We start from the raw sequence: 24,279 nt of genomic DNA, 5'->3' as shown, positions 1-24,279 counted from the left end.
AGGGGTAAATTGTCACTTGGGCCTTTGGGTTGATGAATTTGGGGTCTACGAAGGATTGGTGGATAGCTGACACTTGTGCCCCCGTGTCTCTCCACGCAGTAACCTTTTTTCCGCCCACTCTCAAAATTTCCCTTCACTCCAAGGGTATTTGAGAGGCATCTGGGCCTGGGGATCTTTGGTGTGATGGTGGTGTAATGGACTGCACTCGGTTGGCATTCTTTGGGCAGTTGGCCTTGATATGTCCCAGGTCATTACACTTGAAGCATCTTCCAGCTGACTGGTCACTGGGTCGAGGTGAGTTACTGGAGACTGGTATGGTGGAAGAATAGGGTGTCTGTGGCTTTCCTTGGGTTGTAGGTGGGGTCTTTGGCTGCCCTCAGTTGTAGGGTTTATTGTCGGTGTGCCCTCTGGGATATTCGTTCCCCTTGACAGTAGCTTTCTTGCTTTCTGCCACTTCCATCCATCTGGCTCCAATCTCCCCTGCCTTGGTGAGATTTTTGGGTTTTCCATTTTGTATGTACCATGTTATGTCCTCAGGAACACCATCCAAAAACTGCTCCATTTGTATGAGGAGGTGCAGTTCGTCTAAGGATTTAACATTGTTTCCTGATATCCAGGCCTCATAACTTTTTCCCAATGTAGTAGGCGTGTTTGGGAAATGACACACCTGGTTTCCACTTTTGGGTTCTATAATGCCGACGGGCATGATCCGGGGTTATCCCCATTCTTAATCTGGCCTTGTTTTGAAACAGTTTATAATCGTTCATTCGGTGCTTTGGCATTTCAGCTGCCACCTCTGCTAAAGGTCCGCTGAGCTGTGGCCTCAATTCTACCATGTACTGGTCTTCAGAGATGCTGTACCCAAGACAGGCCCTTTCAAAATTTTCGAAGAAGGCCTCAGTGTCATCACCTGCCTTGTAGGTGGGAAATTTCCTGTGCTGTGGAACAAGTATTGGTGAAGGGTTGTTAGGATTGGCTGTGTTCTGTTGCTTAGCCTTTTCTAATTCCAGGGCCTGCCGGTGGGTTTCCCTCAGGAGTTCCAACTCTCTCCTGTGGGTAGCCTCTTTTTCTCTTTCCCTTAGCTCCATCTCTTTTTGTTTTATTTCAAATTCCTATATTTTTTTTTCCGTATCTCGCTTGTGCTCTGTGTCTTTGATTTGTTTTTTGGCCTCCATTTTTGTCTTGGAAGGCATGGTTCCTGTTTTCTTGTGTTGGGGTGCCCTCCGGTGTTTATTGTCTGAACTGCAGGTTCTCTGTTGCCTCCTGAGGTCTGCCTAGCAACAGTGCCTTTTTCCTTTTCTTCCTCTAGCTAATCTTTTAAATGTAAAGTAAACCAGAAAAACCACTTTATTTGCATGTGTATTGTGCTGGGTACTTGACTCTCAATGGGAGTGCTATTGTCTCACAAAAGACCCTTAATAGTTCCTTAATGGTTCCTTGCTTAATATGCAAGCTACTGCCAGGAGAGAACAGAAAAAAAAATTCTCTCTAGTTCCTTTTAAAACCAACCTCTCTCTGCTTAAAAGCCCTTAGCAGAGAAAAGAAAAATATAATATTCCTACTGGCTTCTATCTTTATCCCACCGCTCTGCCACCATGTCATAACATTTTTTCCCAGATCTGGACCTTAGCGTCCAAAATATCGGTGTTAGCATGAAAACCTCCAAGCTTAGTTACCAGCTTGGACCTGGTAATGCTGCCACCAGCCAGGAATTATACAATGCCTAGCTCACTGTGGTCTCCCCAAAACCTTCCCTGGGGGACCCCCAGACTCAGATTCCTTGAGTCTCACAACAAAGGGAAATAACCCCCTCCCCTTGTTTCCTTGTTACTTCTTCCCAGGCTCCCCTCCCTGGACAACCCTAGGAGATTCCCTGCTTCCAGTCCTGGAAACACAAGTACCGAGAGAGCTAATCTCTCTCCCCCCCTCACCCAGAGGGTATGCAAAGTCAGGCTTAGTAAATCTAACACAAAGAGATTTTCCCCCTGACTTCTTCCTCTCACCAATTCCCTGGTGAGCTGCAGACTCAATTCCCTAGAGTCTCCACTAAAGAAAAACTCCAACAGGTCTTAAAAAGAAAGCTTTATAAAAAAAGAAAGAAAAAAGGACATTAAAAATAGGCTCTGTATCAAGTTGACAATATACAGGGTCAATTGCTTAAAAAAAATGAATAAACAGCCTTATCCAAAAAGAATACAATTTAAAACATTTCAGCAACTACACACATGTAAATACAAAAGAAAACAATATAAACCTATTGTCTTACGATCCTTGTACTTACAACTTGTAATTAGAAGATTAGAAAGGCAGGAAATAGAAAAAATCACTCTCAGAGCCGAGAGGGTCAGACCCAAGACAAAGAACAAAGAACTCACACCCAAAACTTCCCTCCACCTAGATTTGAAAAAGTCTTGTTTCCTGATTGGTCCTCTGGTCAGGTGTTTCAGGTTACTCCTTTCCAGGTGAAAGAGACATTAACTCTTAGCTATCTGTTTATAACATACAGTAAAAGGAGGACTTGAGGATGGATTTGAAGGAGGAAAAGGTAGTGATCTTACTGGTCAGTTCAGGGAGAGTATTTCATGGGTTAAAAAGTAGCATGGAAGAAGGTACAGAGACCTTCATAGGTAGTAAAATAGTCAAATCATTTTTCCAGCTAATTTATAGACGTGTTCCTCCATTCAGATCTTATATATCACATTTTTATTTATCTATATGTCAGCATTTATAAATTGTCTTTTCTATAGCATCTAAGTGCAGAGATTCAGCTACAACTGATTTTTTTCTTAGTGCTATGTCATAGCATTCCTTCTCAGATCTGAACTTTAGAGTTCAGAAAATGAGATACTAGCACCTGAATCCTCTAAGCTTAATTACCAGCTTAGATCTGCCACCACCCAAAAATATAGTGTTTTGGGCCACTCTGACCTCCCCAACCTTCCCTGGGGACCCCAAGAACCCAGATCCCTTGGGTTCTTAAAACAAGGAGAAATAAACCATTCCCCCACTTTTCCCCCTCCCAGAACTTCCCTCCCTGGGCTATCCTGAGATACTGATCTAACCTCTTAAATCACCATACAGGGAAGCATCTCCCTTCCCTTCCACAAAGAGGCTAACAGATTCAAGGAAAACAGAGAGAGATTTTATCACTCCCTCCTCCCGTCTCCCCCACCTGTCCTGGTGAGTTATCCCAATCCCCTGGGATAAAAACAAGGGAAACCAAAAAAAAAAATCAATCAGGTTCTCTAAAAAGAAATCTTTTAATAAAAGAAAGGAAAAAGTAAAGAATTATCTCTGTAACTTCAAGATGTAACTATTACAGGGTCCTATAGCTTACAGACACCAGAAAGAGACCTTCCCCCCAGTACCAATACAAATCAAAATATTCCCAGCAACTACACATATAAAAGTTAACCAGCCAGATCCCCAATGCAAACAGTGTAAAACAATTAAAAAGCCTAAACTGCCTGTTTTACTTACTATATGAAAAGAAACTTATAGAGCCTGTAGTAATGTCTGGTCTCTCTCAGACTCTCTGAGAGAAGAACAAAGAACAAAGAACTCACACCCAAACTTCCCTCCACCCGAATTTAAAAGTACCTTGTCTTCTGATTGGTCTGGTGTCCAGTTTCCTGCTTGTACCCTTTACAGGTATAAGAGACATTAACCCTTAACACTCTGTTTATGACATGCTAGTATACACATTTCTGGATATTCAGGATTTATAATGGAAACACTGAAATATCTTTTACAATAAGCAACAGTGGCCATTCTGAATGGAGTGTGTGAGATTGCATGAGGATCTTGATCTTAGGTAGATATGCATCCGACGAAACGGGTATTCACCCACATAAATTCATGCTCCAATATGTTTGTTAGTCTATAAGTGACTCTTTGCTGCTTTTACAGATCCAGACTAACACAGCTACCCCTCTGATATTTGGGTAGATTAATTAGAGTCATGGATGTTATCATCAACACCTCCACAAACAAAAAATAGTCTCTGTTGTGTGCACATTAAATATTGCACCATCACACACAAGATCAATCATTTATCCTATATCCTTTTAGGATCTAGATTTTACAAGTGCCTCTATAGTGATACTAGGACCCTAGGTAAGGTTCGGGGTAATTAAGCTGTTAATAATCAAAGTCAAGAACAGAAATTGCAGCATTTCAGATAAATAAATGATTAAGCACTACAAGACTCAAACCATACTGAGCCAACCCAATGCCTATTTATTTTATAACAGCAAAATATTTAAACAATTACAAACTGAGCACATAAATATGCATGAATTTGAGTTCACACAAGTTTCATTTGATTCCTTTTTCATCTTGCTAGAATCTTTGCTAGCTAGTTTATATCAGCTGTAATAAAAATACAGTTACATTCATTATTGTTTTTTCAGTTTATACTGTAGATAGAGATAGGACTACTTGTTTTGTTTTGGGATATTTACAGAGCCCTACCAAATTCATGGTCCATTTTGGTCAATTTCACAGTCACAGGATTTTAAAAATAAATATCATGATTTCAGCTATTTAAATCTGAAATTTCATGTTGTTGTAATTGTAGGGATCCTGACCAAAAAAGGAGTTATGGGGTAGTCGCAAGGTTATTACAGGAGAAGCTGCAGAGGCTACTACCCTTACTTCTGCTCTATTGCTGGGGGTGGCTCTGCCTTCAGAGCTGGGCAGCTGGAGAGCAGTGGCTGCTGGCTGGGAGCCTAGCTCTGAAGGCAGTACCAGCAGAGGAGTAAGGATGCATGGTGTATGGTGTTGCCACCCTTACTTCTGTGCTGTTGCTGGCGAGGCGTTGCCTTCAGAGCTGGGCACCTGGCCAACAACCACTGTGGTCTGGCCACCCAGCTCTCATGGCAATGCAGAAGGAAGGGTAGCAATACTGTGACCCCCGCATAAAATAACCTTGCAACCCTCCTGCAACTCCCTTTTGGGTCAGGACCGCCAATGTGAGAAATGCTGGTCTCCCCCCATGAAATCTGTATAGTATAAGGTAAAAGCACACAAAGGACCAGATTTCAGGGTCCATGACACTTTTTCATGGTCGTGAATTTGGTAGGGCCCTAACTATTTAACTTTCTTACCAGCTGGTGCTCTTCATAGTAATGATTATGCCTCTGTATAGCCAGTGACACAGTCTGGCATTAATTAGCAATTGTTCCTGCTGATGCGATTGTCATAAACAGATAGCTAAGGGTTAATGTCTCTTTCACCTGGAAAGGGGTAACAAAACACACCTGACCAGAGGACCAATCAGGAAACAAGACTTTTTCAAATCTGGGTGGAGGGAAGTTTTGGGTGTGAGTTCTTTGTCCTTTGTCTTGTGTCTGACCCTCTCGGCTCTGAGAGTGATCTTTCTGTCTCCAGCCTTTCTAAACTTCTGTTTCCAAGTTGTAAGTACAAAGAGATAAGACAGTAGGTTTATATTGTTTGTTTTTTGTATTTACATGTGTGTAATTGCTGGAGTGTTTTGAATTGTATTCTTTTTGAATAAGGCTGTTTATTCATTTTTCTTTTAAGCAATTGACCCTGTATTTGTCACCTTAATACAGAGAAATCATTTTTATGTCCTTTTCTTTCTTTTTATATAAAGCTTTCTTTTTAAGACCTGTTGGAGTTTTTCTTTAGTGGGGACTACAGGGAATTGAGTCTGCAGCTCACCAGGGAATTGGTGGGAGGAAGAAGTCAGGGTGAAAATCTCTTTGTGTTAGATTTACTAAGCCTGACTTTGCATACTCTCTGGGTGAAGGGGGGAGGGGATTAGACCTCTCGGTACTTCTGTTTCCAGGACTGGAAATAGGGAGGGTGGGGTCCCTCTGTTTAAATTCACAGAGCTTGCTTCTGTGTATCTCTCCAGGAACCCAGGGAGGGAACATCTGGAAGGGAGAAGGGGGGGGAAATGGTTTATTCCCCTTTGTTGTAAGACTCAAGGAATTTGGGTCTTGGGGTCCCCAGGGAAGGTTCTTGGGGGGACCAGAGTGCCCCAAAACACTCTAATTTTTTGGGTGGTGGCAGCTTTACCAGGTCCAAGCTGGTAACTAGCTTGGAGGTTTTCATGCTAACACCCATATTTTGGACGCTAAGGTCAAGATCTGGGAAAAATGTTATGAGAGCGATACCACATGAGCTTTCCTTCCAGCCATAAATAGGATAGGTAGGAGACAACTCAAGCTCAAGCACCAAACAACTCCAAGCATTTCTGAACAAAGCAAACAGGTGAAATTTGTATTTCTCTATCATATACTATGTTGAAGAGCAAAGTATAAACTATTACATAGGCTATGATTATACACTTTACATCCATACATCATGTTAGCTCTTCTTCACTAAACATCTAACCTGAGACTGTTAATCAGTCAGGATTCCTATTGACTTTAATGGTTTTGTCGCTATAGCAATATTATTGGTGGCTCTTTTCAAGCAATAGAAACAGAGACTAGAGGACCAGAAACGTATATTAAACATAGAGGACTGCTATCATGGCCTGAGGGATACCTGCCACAGATGTGATATTTTTCATTTAGTGTAAGTGAAAGACAGTAAAAGGCACTGCAGGCAAGGCAAAACCTGCAGCAGGCAAAGTTGCTCTATGGAGGACAAGACAGGTGGTAGGGTATTCTCATTGTAAATGCTCTGAAATTATGGGCATGAGCACAGTAAAAGAACTATATTGCAGAGAAGAGAACTGTGGGAATCACTCCCCCACCAGACATAACAAAGCCCAAGTTTGTGGGTATTCATGGCACTCTAAAGGCCCATCTCCTTTCTCAGACATTAGCCTGGTGGACTTGAAGCTTAAGGGAGACTCTTTGTTTACAGAGGATGATCCTTTTCATCTGTAAAAGAAAATGGAGTTACAGGTATATGTTATTAAACTATGTATTTGTAAGGAGTAGTAGCTTTGTACATATGGACATGATACTCATCAGCAGGGATCAAACCTGGGAACTTCTGCATCAAAAGCATAGGTTATATCAGTTTAACTGAAGGAAAAAATTAGCGGTATGAAGTAGGCTGTGATAGTCACTGAAGTTACTAGAAGACAACCCAATGACAATACCAAACCAAAACAATTTAGTTTAGTTTAGTACATAGTATCATTCTTTTATAAAACAAGTGAATTTACAATCCTGGAATGCAGTATGTTAATCTTAACTGAAAGAATTCCTGATTGTTCATTCCAGGACCACAATAGGCTCCATGTTTTTCCTTCAGTTCACTGCACGGAAGCTAAGACAGACCTAGACCTCTGGGTCAGGACCACTGATCCTGTATTCATGCTTTGAATAGCAAAGAAAAAATAGCTGTTAAAAGATGCTGCCCAGTCCTGGACAAAGCACAATAGTTGTACCTGCATTGCTGATTTCAGAGTGCTAAAAATTCATATCTTGGAACCTACCTGACCGCCATGGAGATTAAAGAAATCTGGATAAAAAAATTCAGACAATATGGCTTAACAATCAGCCATCCATTTGGAATGATTTTGGGTTTCCGTCAGATTCAATGACTAAATATATAAATATTTTTCTTGCCAATACTTTGCTCCGTGCATATGATATGCAGTGTGCTTCAGTATAATGATGGAGTTATTAAAAAGATGATTAACTAACACATTGCCTCATGCTGAATGCTGAATTTCAACTCATACCACTGAGTTGCTAGGCTAACAGATTAGGTAAAAGAGACCAGCGACTTCTCACACTTAAAGTGTCAAAAGATCAGTTCTCAGAAGAATTTAAATAACCATCTTTATATTGATGCAATCCCTTTAAATCTTAAGGGAAATAATCCCTTTATATCTCAGGAAGACCAAATCCACAGTTGTGGTTAAAATATGAAACATCGCTGATTATTCCATACTGTTAGTACCCTGCGAATGCCATCTCCTACTTCTCCTCCTTCCAACATTTGTTGAACTGCCTGGAAATAGCTATTTGGAGAAAGCCCCAGGATAGAGATGATATTGAAAAAGTTTGGACCAACCTGAAGTGAAGTAGGGAGGTCACCCAGAGAACCATACCATACAAGGTTGGTTTTAGTAAAAAAAAAAAAAAGTAGTTTTCAAGATTTACTGCAGATTAAAAATGTGTTAGAACTGTCCAGTTTATTAACAATATATGCATGAAGCAATGATTGGCAGAAGGGGCTGAATCATAAAGATGGTGCCCACTCAACCTATTCTATCTGCACAATCAAAATTATCTTTTAGTCTGTCGTTTTGATCCATTTAGGCTATTTTAGTTTGTGGAAGTTTAAAATGACTGTCTCTCCATTCAAATGGAACCCCAAAACAGACAGGTTTTTCAGACCAAAGATTCTGCACATAAAGGCAAATCCCAGTCTAGAACTGTTGTCATGTTCCATGGACTACAGTCAGAGTTTTTAGGGTCGAGGATAAGATATCAAATCAGGGCTTCCCAATGTCCTCTTCCCCTGCACTGCAGCGACCCTTGTGACTGTCTCTGTTGTCATCCCATCCAGCCTTGCTTCTTCCCCAACAAGCCTCATCTCATCCTGGATGCTTTTATTTAATAGCCTGTCTCACTAAAGAAGATTTTTCCTGACTCCTACACTGGAATAAATCAGCATAACTCTCAGTTGACTAATAAAAGCAAACCAGTATGCACCAGCTGAGGATCTGACCCTATGTTTTGTTTTTTAAATAGGAATAGTAAATATGTATTTACAATTTCACTCATGTTAACCACATGTGGGTTTTCACTGCCTCCAGAATGCAACTTCTTCAGAAAGGGACTGTTTCCTCTGTGTGTGTGTGTACACCTACATACACACAACACATTAATAATAGCAACTGTTCTTTTTACAAATGCTAGCACTGCCTCTTGCGTGGCTTCTGGGTTCTGGTTGTTTCTCTGTTTTGGTTCACTCATTTTAAACCATCATTGTACTGGAGTATTGTGCTCTTCATCTTCTTTTACACTAAATAATTCTAGAGGTGGGGAGGGGATTATTATTTTTCTTATGGGAAGTTGTCAATTAAAAACCTGCATGGATCTGGACCGTTATTCAAAGGCTGCAACAAAGAGCAATTGTATCAGATAATGAGGCTGTCAAGCCACTGTTCTCCATGAGAAACCCTGGTGCTTAGAAGAAATGTTATTAGACTTTAGCATTTTTGTTTCTGGCCTAGCAAGAACAGGTCTGTGCTATCCACAAGGTGTGCTTTTCTCTGTATGTGCCTGCTCCTGCTTTTATATTGCAGTGATTTGTTATGTCTACATAAAATGCATTGCATGATTATAAAAAAATAAAACAATATAAGAAAATAATCTAAGATTGTAAATGCATTGAGAAGAATGAAAGGTCATAATAAATAAAGTGTGGCCTATAAATTATGTTGTAAAGGTTTTGCACAAATGTAGTCGTGGCTGCAGTAAAAAGACCTTTATCTACCAAATACACAGAACAGCTCTCAAATGTACATTGATTTTTAGACTGCATGACATACTGAAACCAACATGTCAATAAACCAGAGAGAAGCCATAAGCATGATTAAATACATTTCAACACAATGAGTTCCATTACACAATCTGCTTTGTACATTTTTCACTGAGGGGCACACTCTGAGTCACACAGAAATATTTCATATCACTGGCAGCATTAAGGGAAAAAGCCTCTTAAAACAGAGACAAATTGATCACTTAATGTGGCTTTTCTCATAATTTTTCTCTATTTTTTACTTGAGATCAGAAGGTCTATCTATTGTGGCAGTTCACTGACGGAGAGGCAAAAAATCATAAAAGCGAGAAATTATTAATTTTCATTATTTACAGAATTTTGCTTCTTTCTTGACTTTCAAGACAACATGATTTACAAAGGACATTTTGGACTGCCACCTGCTGAACTATGTTGTGATAAAACACCAATCACTGACTCTCCCTAGAAAATTACCTTTAAGGGCATAATAAAGGACAGTTTCCTGTTCTGTAACTGGCGTTCTTCGAGATGTGTTGCTCATGTCTACTTTGCAGTAGGTGTGCATGCTTGCCACATCAACCGGTGCCGTAAGTTTTTCCCTCAGAAGTACCCATAGGGAAAGCGCTGCTGCTGCCCCTGGAGTGGCGCCACCATGGCGCATTATAAGGGGAGCTGAGCGTTCCCCCCACCCTCAGTTCCTTCTTGCCTGACCAACTCTTGACAGTGAGGAAGGAGGGCGGAATGTGAAATAGACATGAGCAACACATTACGGAATAGATAACTGTCCTTTCTTCTTCGAGTGCTTGCTCCTGTGTATTCCACAGGTGATTACAAGCTATGTGTGATGGACGTGGGTAGGAGTTTATGAATCTCCTAGCTTAAGCACAGCCCTACCGAAAACAGCGTCATCCCTGGCGTGGGAGACGATCGCATAGTGCGACGTGAACATGTGTCCTGAGGACCAGGTAGGGGCCCTACAGATAGGGATCGGGATAGGGACATGGACCACAAAGGCAGCCAATGAGGCCTGAGCCGTTGAGAGTGAGCCCTTATGATAGGCGGTGCGGGAACCTCTGCTAGGTTGTAGCATGTCCGGACGCACGACGTGATACTCAAAGACAATCTCTGGGTGGAGATCGGTTGGCCTTTCATGCACTCTGCCAAGGCAACAAAGAGTTGCGAACACCGACGGAACGGCTTAGTCCGCTGCAGATAAAAGGCCAGAGCCCTGCACACATCGAGAGTATGGAGGTGGCATTCCTCGTTAGAAGCATGCGGCTTAGGGCAGAGGATAAGTCCGAAGATGTCCTGGTTCATGAGAAAGGTGGAGACCACCTTGGGGAGGAATGTAGGGTGTGGGCGGAGCTGAACCTTGTCTTTGTGAAAGACTGTGGAGGGGGGGTCGCAGGTCAGGGCCCTACGCTCCAAGACCCGCCGGGTTCATGTGATGGCCACAAGGAAGGCTACCTTTCAGGAAAGGTGAGACCACGAGCATGTGGCCAGGAGTTCGAATGGGGACCCTGTGAGGAGGGACAGCAGTAAGTTTAGATCCCACTGAGGGACGGGCGTTCTAGCATAAGGGAAGAACCGGTCCAGCCCTTTGAGGAAATGCCCGGTGATGGCACGGGAGAAAAGCTGCCTTGAACCGGTGGATGGAAAGCCAAAATAGCTGCCAGGTGCACCCTGACAGAGGAAGGGGCCAGGCCTTGAGTTTGAAGGGAAAGGAGGTACTCAAGGACAAGCTGGAGCAGGGCAGATGTTGGAGAAACACCCTCTCACCCACCCACCTGGAGAACCTGGACCATTTGCCAGGTAGGTCTGGCATGTGGATGGCTTCCTACTTTCGAGGAGGACACGCCTGATGCCCTCCGAACACCCTCTCTCCTCTGCATTTAGCCATTGATCAACCAGGCTGTCAGATGGAGATCGTACAGATTGGGGTGGAAGAGGTGGCCCTGGTCCTAGGAGAGGAGGTCCTGGCGGAGCGGCAACAGCCGGGGAGGGACTGTAAGCCTAGGAGGGTCCAGTACCAATGCTGGCGGGACCAAGCTGGGGTGATTAGGAGGACTCGTGCTTTGTCTATTTTTACTTTCTCCAGGACCTTGGCAATGAGGGGAAACGGGGGAAAAGCATAAAGAAGTTGGCCTGACCATGACAGGAGGAAAGCACCGGATATTGCATTCCTCCCCACTCCCTCCTCCTGGAACAGAACCTGTGGCAACGGCAATTCTGCCTGGTCACAAACAGGTCTACTTGGGGAGAGCCCCATGCTTGGAAGGGCTGGTGAGTGACCTTTGAGTGGAGTGACCATTCGTGTTGGGACAAGAAAACCCTGCTCAGGCAATCGGTGTCTGTGTTGTTGACACCCGGCAGGTGGAAGGCCTTCAGGGAGATGTCATGGACTATACAAAACTCCCAGAGGTTGAGGGCTTCCAGGCAGAGGGCCAAGGACCACGTTCTTCTTTGCCTGTTGATGTAAAACATTGCCCAGGTCTGCCATGTCGGACACTAGGTCTAGTGACGGGTTGGGGTCCCGGAAGGGAATTCCCTGGCGCATATTGTCCGGGCAGGACCACCATTGAAGTGTTGTGATCACCCCTGCCAGTACCAAGAGGACCTTGTCTAGTTTGTTGCGGGCCTGGGAGAACTCTGAGGCCAACCAGAGTTGGAGGGGCCTCATCCAAAGCCTGGCTTGGCAGACCACATACATGCACCCCACCATGTGGCCCAGGAGCTGTAGGTATACCCTGGCTGTGGTAACGGGGAACTTCGTGACCGAGGCTATAAGCCCCTTCAGGGTCAGGAACCTGTCCATGGCAAGGGAGGCTGTAGCCTTGGAGGCATCCAGAAGAGCGCCTATGAATTCTATGCGCTGCACCGGGATCAATGTCGACTTGGCCTCGTTTACTAGGAGGCCGAGTTTTGACACACGTGGCAAAGAGCAGGTCCACCTGGATCTGAACCTGGGATTGGAAGTAGCCAGTCATTGAGGTAGGGCAATATTTTTACCCCTTGACGTCTGAGGTAGGCCGCCACTATTGCCATACAGTTTGTGAATACCCTGGTGCGGTGGACAGACCAAAGGGAAGGACCGCAAACTGGTAGTGGCCCTGTCCCAGCAGGAAATGGAGGAAGTGTTATCTTGGATCTAACGTACAGAAAAATGAGCTGAATTCAGAGATCAATGAGAGGACTGCCAAGGAAACAGGTACTTTTAAGTAAGACTGAAAAAAAAAAAGGTGGATGAAGCCAAATCATTAGATTTCAAGAAAAAATTTAATTTGGCTTTATAGCTCCTTTATCATTTCCAGTGAATTATCTACATTTGAACTGTGGCCCTTGACTGATACTTTCACTTAAGTGTTTGACAGGGGAACCTGAAAAACTAGCTATGAACTGAGAGCATTGATTTGCAGCAGTTCTGCACTAATGGCTTCCCAGAGACTAATAAAATAAGTTACGGTCTAATAAAATGACTGATCTTTCATTCAGTGATAACACTGAACCTTAGCTGTGAAGTCAAGTTATACACATTATTCTAAATGCTGGGATTAAAAAAATAGCAGAAGCCACATGTTTCCCAGCTGTACTATAAACTCCACTGCAGAACAGCAAGATCAGATAACAAGCTCAGAGCCCTCACTTCTAAGGTGATGGAATCTGGGTATGGCAAAGTGGTGATTTACTTGATTTGCATGAACGCCTCTTGCTGACTAATCTGACAAGCAATATCATCAGTGCCTATGAAGAAAATCCTTGCACAGTAAGGCAGGGTGGTGATAGGACAGGACTGTGATAGCCAAGAGATCTGGATTCTATTTCCAGCTCTGTCACTGCCTTTCGTGTCACTGTCACTTTCCCTGTTGTGGGGAAATCACTTTGTCCCTCCCTGAGCCCCCACTGAGAAGCTATGATGCTCCCCATAATGAAAAGCAGGCTCCCTCAGCTTTGGCTAGGCCCATATGCATCAGAACTTGCTTTGAAATTCCTGAGAAGGGGATGTTTTTTTACAAGGAAGGGAGGAACAGAAGAACCACCACTAAGATGTGTCATTTTATTAAGATTTGATTAAGATTAGGGCACATATACGCTGCAAAAACACCTGGCAGTAGGGAGCCTCAGAGTAAGGGTTAACTGACTTGGGCTCCTTGGCAGGGCCGGCTTTAGGCCGATTCCAGGGAATCGGGCCCCGCGCCTTAGGCATCTTTTTAATTTTTTTTTTTTTTTTTATACTTACCCCGATCCCCAGCTGCGGTCTGCTCCGGGGTCTTCCATGGTCCCACTCCTTTGAGCGAAGCGCCGGCGGGAGCGCGGCGCGGCCCCGCTCTCCCAGCTAGAGCTCCAGCCGGGGCGGTGGGGCTTTGCAGCGCTCCAGCCGGGAGAGCAGGGCGGCGAGGCTTTGCCGCTCTCTGGCCAGGAGAGCGAGGCCGCGGGGCTTGCCACGCTCCAGCCGGAGTGCGGCGAGCACGGTAAGCCCCGCTCTCCCGTCTGGAGCTCCGGCCAGAGCGCGGCAAGCCCCGCGACCCCGGCTGGAGCTCTGGGCCCTTTAAATGGCCCCCAGAGCCCTGGGGCAGTGAGGGGCTCCGGAGGCTATTTAAAGGGCCCGGGGCTCCAGCTGCCTCTGTCACCCTGGTTCTTTAAATAGCCGCCAGAGCCCCGCCTCCCCCCATGCATTCCCCAGCACTCCCGCAGCTATTTAAAAGGTCCGGGGCGGGATAGAAGGGGGCTTGGGGGCTACTTAAAGGGCTGAGGTTCCAGCTGCTTCTGCTGTACCCCCTGACCTGCCCACACCAGTCCAGCCCCCCCTGCCTGCAGCCAGCTCTGCACCCCACAGCTAGCCCCTGCCAAACCCCGTCCTGTCTCCAGCCAACCCCTGCCACACACCCCTGCAGCCCTGCCCAAAGCCAGCCAGCCCCACACACACTGCTGCCCGCACCAGCCCTGCACACCCTGCCCAGCCCGCACCCCCTGCCCTGTCTCCAGTCAACCCCTGCTGCACCCTACTGCCTGAAGCCAGCCAGTCCCACACTCCTGTCTCCAGCCTGCAAACCCCTGCTGCACCCCCCTGTGGCCCTGCCTGAAGCCAGCCCACCTCACACCCCCTGTCTCCAACAAGCCCCACACCCCTTGCCCTGCCTGCAGCTAGACCCTACCTCCAGTCAGCCCCTGCCCTGCCTCCAGCCAGCCCCATGTCCACTGCTGCCCTGCAGTTTCCAGGGCAGTAACCCTGCACACCTGCTTCAATGAGGGGGGCAGGGAGCAGCTGGGACCAACACATGTGCACACCCCTAGGGAGTGGCGGGGACCCACACATGTGAAACGGCGGTCATTAATAGCCAATCAACAGCATATATGATGCAATGTATATAATATATAATTTTATTATTCATATATTTATGGAAAGTAAATAATACATGAAAGAAATGAAAGGCTTTTTTTTCCACTTTTTTTTTTTAAGTCATCCCTGCCAGGGCCCTGCCGAAAATGTTCAAATTGGGCCCCGCACTTCCTAAAGCCGGCCCTGCTCCTGGGGCTTGTGCTACAGAGCTAAAAGTAGCAATGTAGATGTTTCTGTTCAGGCTGGGGCCTGGGCTCTGAGACTCACTCCCCTCACAGCCCATTCTCAAACCTGAGCAGGAAAGTCTATATGCTACTTTTAGCTACTTGTATAGTGAGCCTATGCCAGTTGATGCAGGCTCTGAGGGTACATCTACACAGAAAAGAAAAACCTACAGCTAGCCTGTGCCAGCCAACTCAGGCTTGTGGCACTCAGGCTGCGGGGCTATTTCATTGCTGTGTAGAGTTCCAGGCTCAGGCTAGAGCCCGAGCTATGGGATCCTTCCACCTTGCAATTAGTTTGCAAATGGCACAGAGAGAAAGTTGATGCTGCAATGAACAACATTCAAGTCTGTAAGTTTTTCCAAGGGAATTTCCCCAGGTTGGAGAAGGGAGCATGCCTTGTCAAGCAGCTACTCCCGAACTCTCGTTCATTCCCTGTCTTCTAGACCTGTGGAGTCCAGTGCTGTCAACTCTTGTGATTTTATTGTAAGTCTCATGATATTTGGGGGTTTTCTTAAAGCCCCAGCTCCTGGAGTTGTGTTAGTACATGAGAATCTCAGCTCAAAAACAAAAAGGCAAATAAAAAGAACCCAACATCGATGATTTAAAAAACAAAGTCTAATGATTTTTAAGTCAGTCATACGATTTTGGGGGGATAGACTCATGAGTTTTGAAGGGTTGGCAAATTGTTTGGCTTGTGTTGTTGTGCCCCCCGCTATTGCAGGAGTATAGCTTTCCTATCCGTCTTCCACCTTTGCTAGAACATTTGCCTTTTTGTAATGATTACCATTTTTCTAAATTATTTGTAACCACATGGAAATGTGTTTGCTAAGTATCAAAGTTAATTACTTATGCAAAGCAAAGCTATGCCTGATGTTTACAGTGAATCACTAACAATGAATGTTTTTATATATTATATCATGCACTGTAATTACTTAATCCATTTAATAAAAATTATAAATATGGGAACATCCATAAAGATCACAAAATATATTAAATACTAAAAATTACATTATTAAGTAATCAATAGCTAAAAATTACTCCTAGATTCAAAAGTTTATTAAAAATTACTTGTAGAAAGGAAAGACATTAGCACAATTACAATTTACTGTGCTTATCTTACACTATTGCATGTACTTGGGGTATACGATCTGTGCTTTTTATTGAAGCATATACTCATCAATCTCATTTTTCTCCCTTTTCTTAATTTTCAGCCACCTAAAAACAGAGTCTCACAAGGTTGAACAATGCTTACATGGTAAAGACATCAATAACGTCCCCGGCAGCTCTTGCCATCTCAAAGTAGGTTTGCAGAATGTTGACAGTTCCTGAGAGTGCTTCATGTCCACAGCCACAGAAGAGTGCGACCCCAGCATAGAGCAGGATGGTGGCAATCAGTGAGGCATAGGGAATACCCCCCAAGCACTTGATGCAGCACTCAAAGCACCCTGCATAGGAAAGAAAATAATAACAACACAACACTTTTTATTGTCTGGCTATTCTACAAGTATCAGCACCTTTTTTGATGCAAGGCAATGTTTGTGTTCATGGACATGGCATATGCACTCTGGAAATTGAAGACTGTGGGTCAAGGAAAGAGCATGTCAGCCATCAGCAATACAACTTTCCCTACACTGTCACTGTTCTCAGCATCAGAAAATGGAGGGCGGTTCATTCAGCTCTTATGCTTTCTCAATTGTTGTTTGACCCATTAAACACCAACAATCCTGACTAGAAGGAAACTATTAAGCAGCGTGAATCCCTTGTATTTTATGTGCTTCTGGTGTTTCTACTCTGAGCAGATTACCATGCTGAAACTAGGCTAAACCTATAATCATTACTCTAGTTGCTCAGCTAATGGATTATAAAAGAGGACCTAAACAAAACCAGAGAGGAACAATGGTACAATAATCAGGGCAGTGATCTGAGGCTCAGTAGAACTACATTCAATTCCCTGCTCCATCACAGACTATCTGTGTGAGATTGGGCAAGTCATTTAGTCTCTCTGTGCCTCAGTTCCCTTCCATAAAACAGGGATAACACCTCACTGGCACATTGGAGTGAGGATAAACACATTGTCTGGCACTCAGATACTACAGTGACAAAAGTATCAGTAAAAAATCCTCACGTGCACACACTTAGAGCCTGGTTTGCCTTTTACACCAGTATAACTCCACTTACTTTAGGATCATTGCTCCTGATTTACACCAGTCTAAGTGAAATCAGAAAAAGACCTAGAAAATAAAAATAGTTTAGATATTACAGGCGAATCACAAAGCAGTGACTTAACTTAACTTTTAGACCTCTCAAGGTTGAGCATATTCAGCCTTAGATTACTACGTCAAGTTTATTCAGATCCCATGTCGCTTTTCTTCTCCTGCAGCACTTACATTTCTCTCCCCATGCTTGCTTCTTCCCAGTTCCCCTACACTTTTTTCCCCACCAAGAGGCAGAAGATGGCACTTGCCTCCCAGAATAGGGAGCCTCATGATTTCTGCCCATCTACATTCACCTCCCAGGCAGCCTGTCTACATGCAGCATCTCCAGACTCCTTTCCAAAGTCTCTCCAAGTCTGGCATGACCTCTTTTTAAAACTTCAGCATTGTATCATTATGGTAGTCCCAGTCCATGAGAACTGGAGTGAAATTGACTAGGAAATGATTAGACTAGTTTAACAATCCAAGCTGAGAGCATAGCAAAATAATAAATAGCTTACATGGGAAACTAAATCATAGGTTTGGGGGTTGGTGGTTTTTAATTCTGTAAGTTTTAATTCTATAAGATTATCACTAAACAACACAGGGATTAAAAAAAAACATATTTGAGGCCAGATTCTCTACTCTGGTCAAGCTGTCCTTGGCAGAAGAGCAGACAAGGGTGAGAAGTGCCCATAAGTCACCTTTGTGGTCCCATGATCCTAACTCAGCACTGGGTTGATCTACTAAGACAAATAAGACCAACCTTAAGGTGCCAGCTGCCAACAGTCTCCAGGGACCATTCCAGAAGCTGAGTATCATGCTGGTATAGGAGTCATGGCCAGGGCCATGCTTCCTTTTCCCCCGACCTGTTCCTTGCCAACAGAATTCTGGAGTGATGTTGGCGGCACTATAGTGTTAAAGGATTGCCCTATATGGGGCAATTTTCCATTGGCCATGTCTGCATGTTTTAAGGCAGCTTTGAACTGAGAGGATTAACTCCATTAGATCATGTTCTCTTTGGTGCAGGGACTGCGGTTGAAATCCTATACCACATGAAGAAGTCAGTTGGAATATTGCTGTTGACCTCCCTGTGGCAAGGATTTCATCCTGTTTCTTCTGGCGTGTGCATGGACAGTGACTGTGGGGAATTATCAGAACAGAAATAATAGTTAATAATGAAGTCAGTAGAATTATACAGATATGAAACCAGTGTAAGAGAATCAGGCTCACAAAAGACGTGGAGAAAAACAAACTATTCAAAACATTTGCCCAAAGATCTCCAATCACATATTTGTATATTGATTTTAAAGATACCCATTCTGGTAATACACTGGGAAATCAGTGTTTTAAAATAAGCAATGAAGATAAATATGAGACCGTATGAGTTGGGAAGGAGTCTCTGGCTAATACACACAATGATGGAATACCAATATCATTTGAACAACTGCAACAAATACACCTACCAGTAGTATGCCTATATTTCTGAAATTACCTACCACTCAACTACTATATAAAAGGAATTTAGATAATTAACTTCAATGAATCCATCTTACATTAAAAATAATTACATATAACAAGCATCAAAACTTCCACTATAAAATTTACTAATTTCATAAGTCTCAAAACATCACACCACTCAACAAAAAAGAGAACTTGATATTATTAAGGAAAATTTTGGCAAGACCAATGGAAAGCACTAATAGATAAATCAATCCAAAGTAACTAACTAATTAATGCATAAAAGGACTCCACAAATTAGGACTAATTCCCATTGATTTCTTCTGGTGATGTAAAAAGAGAGCAAGATAAAGCAGTAATGTGGTTATGCTGTAAGAACAAATCATGGCATCAACATAGCTCATAAGACATACACATAATTAAACCTACTAGTATAATTCTCATCCTTCCATCCTAAAAATGTGCAATTGTCTATACTTGCAAACTTGCTAAAAATATTACTATATATTTTACCTACTGTATAATTTATCCACCTACAGCATGTATTAGTTACCTACATAGTTGTTATGCAAACTCCTCTCAGAGTTATGCACACTGTTTTGGGAAAGTGATCTAGAAAACATTTGAGAATTTTTTCTCAAGCCATGATGGTACTGAGGTATATTCACCTTTCAGGGTATGAGTCCCAGGGACAGCGATGTAGTTACACAAGCACAACCATGAACATGCTAATTTGGAAATACATGATCCATTCATTTATTTTATTATTCACCTTCTGCTAGAACCCTGTGTGATGCAATATAAAAAGAAAGATGACCATGTTCACACTAAGGTTTCAACACTATTGCAACCACTGATGTATCACTACTGCTGCATGTTTGTAATAAATCTTATACAAAGTATGTCTTGTAAGGGATCATTGGAAAAGTTGTAATCTGTTAAACAATGTTATTCTATTTATATGCGTGTATTATCATTGTATATGAAGTTATGAATCTTTGTTCTGTGTTTGTAATACCCACAAGGCAGATGTACATCAAGACCAGCCAGGCATGGTTGATGGGCCATTAAGAAGAATCAACTCTTCCAGTGGGCTCCTCCTGAAGATCGCACAGAGAGCGTATGGACAATGGAGGCCTGCTGACTCAGCAAGGCATGGAGAACATGAGAACTCTGACTCCATGTTTGTGACAGTAACTTTCCATGCACATGGGCTGAGGATATAAATGGAGACTGAGAGCTCCGTTCCTGCTCCAGATCTCTGCATAATGATTTCTAACAAAGGGAAACTTTGAACAATGGACAGGTTCCCCCAGTCTTTTGGGTGATCCAGAGAGACGTACAGCAAGCTAGAAGATTTAACATCACTACTATTGTCCTGATCTACAAACTCTGAAATCAACTGTAAGGTACATGATTCATTTTAACCATTTAATAACTCTCTTTATTATATTAATAAATCTTTAGTTTAGTTTACTAAAGGACTGGCTACCGTGTGGTTTTGGGGTGAGATCCAGAAGTACATAGTGATCTGGAGTGAGTGTCCAGTTCTTTGAAACTGGAAAAACCTAATATATGGGATTTCTGGTTTTTAATATTCATTTATCACAGAAGTCTGGTTTGTCTGCGTGGTGCATGAGGGCCTGAAGGTGACTGACTGTGGCTCCATAATAATTAGTACAGTATTTTGGAAGCACACATTTGTTAACTGATTTGGTGAAATCTTGTGACAGAGTACACCATCAGTCTGGGGTATATGCCCTGAATTCTGACCTGAGATTGGTGCTCTTAGACATGTCCTCTTCCAGGCAGTGTGACAAACTATTTAATAGGCACAATTCAGTGTCAATAGTGGCTGTGCTCACTTTGCCTCTTGTTTACCCAGATTTTTTTTTCTCATTTAAGGTTATAATATAGAACTGCTGGGGCTATATACTTTTGACATAAACCATAAGAAATGTCCCATTCCTCCAATATTGGATTTTCCCCCCTCGGCCTTGGAATTGCATATCATAAAAGCAAAACTGGCCATTTCATTCCTCATCAATCCACAGAGAAAACTATTATATCCAAATGCATCACAGGTGGCAAGCCATAGGGCTGTACTATGTATGTGTAGTGCCAACTCCTAAAAATGTTATTCTTAGCTACCAAAACAGGTGCACTTTAAGGCTGTGTTAATGGGTGTCCAAACCAGAAACAACTGCCTCCTCCCCCCCTCACTGTAGACTATTCTTGCGCAGATTAGGAATAATCTGTGTACTAGAATGCCCTTCATAGCTCCTGCTGTAGAAGGTCTGAAAAGTAGGTTTTGTAGAGCTAGAATTTGCTCCTCCAATCTGTGCTGCTTTTAGTGGCTGCAAGTTATCTAATGCGCTTCTTCATGCAGCAGCCAACCATAATTTGTTGCTGAGTGTGTATATAATTTTCTCTTTACTTTATATTAAGGAGAAAAATGACTTATATCTGAGTACAGCAATTTAAACTGCAGTAGGGGTTTATACACAAATTGGGCATAGAAACACCACCACCCCAATCATTCTCCTTGTTTATAAAGTATTAGTATTATGTGAACTCTTTGCCATCACAGTAGCTGATGTTCTGCAAGTGACATATGAAATGAACAATCAGTCTCTGTCTAATGCACAGAAAGAATACCAGCTCAGAGCCTGATTGTCTTGTCATTTAAACCCATGAAAATTGTATTGAAATCAATGGAATTATTCTGCTGTAAAATGGGTATGACAGCAGAATCAGGTATGCATTATTGCAATTATGGTACTGGCTATAATATCTAGTATTCAGAAAGCCTATCAAGTCCAGAACAAGAAGACAAAAGAGAAAAACAAGAATACACAGAATATTGAAGTAGTTTGCATTTTTATTTGTACTTTTTCCCTTTCTGAAAGCATCAACTGATCCACTTGCTAGGGATTGATTCAGCCTTCCCCCACCCCCGCCAATAGCTGGAGCTCTCTCATATCTACTTTTACTTGCAGTGGCTGGTAACAGACCCTCAAGGCCATAATGCCAGCAAGAGATGGCTAGGGTGCAGCTGAGTCTTCTCTTCTCCCATGCCACTCCCTTAATTCATCTCCTATGTACAGTATAACTGGCTCTATACCAACCAGGTATTCCCCTCATCAGAGAACTCTCATCTGACTGATCAGGGCAATTATGTTGCATGATGGACCAGGACCTGACTGATGTGTTGACAGCAATGCTTGCTTAGTAATATGCCCACACAGCTGGAATTCTCTCCCTGACGAAATAAGATTAAGCATAAATTCTCCAACTTTAGTAAGACCAGCAAAATGTTTGTCTTTGCACAGACCACCACAACTGATTATATTTTAGTTTTCTAGCTCTTTGATAAAACTGCATGCAACAGGAGCATGGTGTTTGATCTTCTTCTATGAAATTGTGAATATCTCAATTTAAACCTGTAAATTGCCCAGATGGTGCTGGACACCAAATAATAGTCATAAATGATACAAAGCCAAAAGTACGTCTATTCGTGGCCATATTTGGTCCTCAGTCTGTATAGAGAACTGCCATGTTTTAAACATACAACTCATGGATCATAGGACCTAGGAAACTTATTCAATACACAGTATTTGTAACACAGAAAACTGCAAGAGATAAGCATATCTGTTAGTATTTATAATTCTAGGTGTATATATTCCTTTTTTATACTTCCTGAGCACAAAAAGAAACCAACTTTCAGAGATTAGTATCTTGGATACTTCCAAAATTTTGCAACAAAAAGTAGCAACAGACTGTGGACTAAGTAGCATAACTGTAAAATAACTTTGTTTACACTCCAAATGCCTCTTTAGCTCCAGCGTAATGAGCATGTGAAACCAAACATCTTTGTTTTACTCTCTATAAAATGAAAGTCAATTTAAGCCATTTCTGTTTAACATCCCCCTCAGCAACCAAAAGATAAATGCATCTGGACTATGGACTGATTTGCCATATTTCCATTTGACATGAATTAAACCTCCCAGAAATGTGATTTATTTATTCTAATGACCAATTAAGATGTTAATTAAATGCAAAAATCCAATTTGTTAAATCAGATCAAAATTAAATCAGTTAAAACAGACAGAGGCTCTGTGGTCTTATTCTATCAGATGCTTATCACCTCCCCCTATAAACTGAATGCTGTACACTCAGTGGAGTGTTACATCATTTATACCGCTGAGTGACTGATTATTTTTTGCTTTGTTGTTTAATTTCCAAGACAAAGTTATGTCATTGTAAAGAGGAGTATGAACTTAAAAGTTAGAATCTGGATTTTGAATTTCTCCCACCATCTCAAAGGTAGCTCAGGGATTTTCAGATCCAGAGTTTTGACATAGTCTGCAGATAGAGTCCATCAATAAGGATCAGATCTGGGGGCTATATCCACAAAGGGCCAGAGAGAAAATGACTTTATAGCCCAAAGGTTAGGGAATTTCTATGGGAGAATATTTAATTATTATAACCAGTGGAACAACTTCAACAGAAGAGATTGAGAGAGACCTGCCCCAGAATACTTCATATTTTAGTGCTTAAGGCATTTTTCCTGGGAGGGTGGAGACCCAAATTCAAATCCCTGTTCCAAGTCAGGTATATGGGGGGACTGAACCCCATCTTTCACACCCTGGGTGAAGGCTCTAAGCACCAGGCTAAAGTTATTGGGGGGGGGCGAGAGGGAAGAGAGAAGCACCCCCACCTCCTCCTGCTTTCATTCTGTGTGGGTTTAGGAATGCTTTAGTAACACCTATTGGATCAGGATCCACAAGAAATGGCTAGTTTGAGAATCCCACAAGTGCTTATGTGAGAGATAGGTGCCTGGGCACCCAGACCAAGGCAGCTGTGTCCATGCTCACTGGCAGAAACTTAAGCACCTTGGGACATTCCTGTGGGAAATTCAGGCATCTATAGAAATAAGCAGAAGCTGAGCAGGGGTTTTGAGGATCTCAGTAGCACCTAAATGTTGGACTTAGGAACCTAAGTCATTTTATGGATCTAGTCCAGGGTTCTGATTCTTGACCCTTGAAAAATTACTGAGAGGGAATGTTCACTTCCAGGTTTTTGCATCAGATACATCTCTACATCCAATCAAAATTTAAAAAAAAAAAATCCAGAAAATCAGCATAAGAGGCTTTTGGTTTACTTTTATGAAATTACAACATACAGTAAAATTCAGGGTATTCCATTATTTACTCTTTCATACAGTTAGTTGACAATATCAGTACCACTTGATAAGCTGGTTCCTAATGAAAAATTGGTATCAAAGTAGAGCATTTAAAATGACAGCAATAAATGCACCATATCAACTATAAATATCCCTCTCTCTCTCACACAGCGGCGGCTTTAGGCACCAGTGCACCAAGCAAGTGCCAGGGGCAGCAAGTCGCGGGAGGTGGCCTCTCAGTCACCGTGAGGGCAGCAGCAGGAGCAGCTCTAGAGATTTTGCCGCCCCAAGAATGCCACGCAGGCTGCCTCCAGCGGTTTGCCTGCAGAGGGTCCGCTGGTCCTGCAACTTTGGCGGACCTGCCGCAGGCGTACCTGTGGGAGGTCCTCCGAAGCCATGGGACCAGCAGACCCTCTG

At 42.9% G+C, this 24,279-nt stretch overlaps 1 protein-coding gene across 2 annotated transcripts in view; it reads right to left on the bottom strand.

The window, feature by feature from the left end:
- GPM6A (glycoprotein M6A) overlaps window positions 1-24,279 on the bottom strand; it is a 357,131-nt gene that overhangs the window by 61,679 nt on the left and 271,173 nt on the right. For both annotated transcript variants that reach the window (XM_030563098.1, XM_030563097.1), the window contains exon 2: window positions 16,277-16,469. In XM_030563098.1, coding sequence (XP_030418958.1) covers window positions 16,277-16,469 — 193 coding nt within the window. The remainder of the gene's footprint in view (window positions 1-16,276; window positions 16,470-24,279) is intronic.

Source organism: Gopherus evgoodei, chromosome 5 (genome assembly GCF_007399415.2).
Source record: "Gopherus evgoodei ecotype Sinaloan lineage chromosome 5, rGopEvg1_v1.p, whole genome shotgun sequence".
In the NCBI taxonomy this organism is placed as follows: Eukaryota; Metazoa; Chordata; order Testudines; family Testudinidae; genus Gopherus; species Gopherus evgoodei.
The sequence above is the reverse complement of the archived record's forward strand: the minus strand, read 5'-3'. Positions and strand labels throughout refer to the sequence as shown.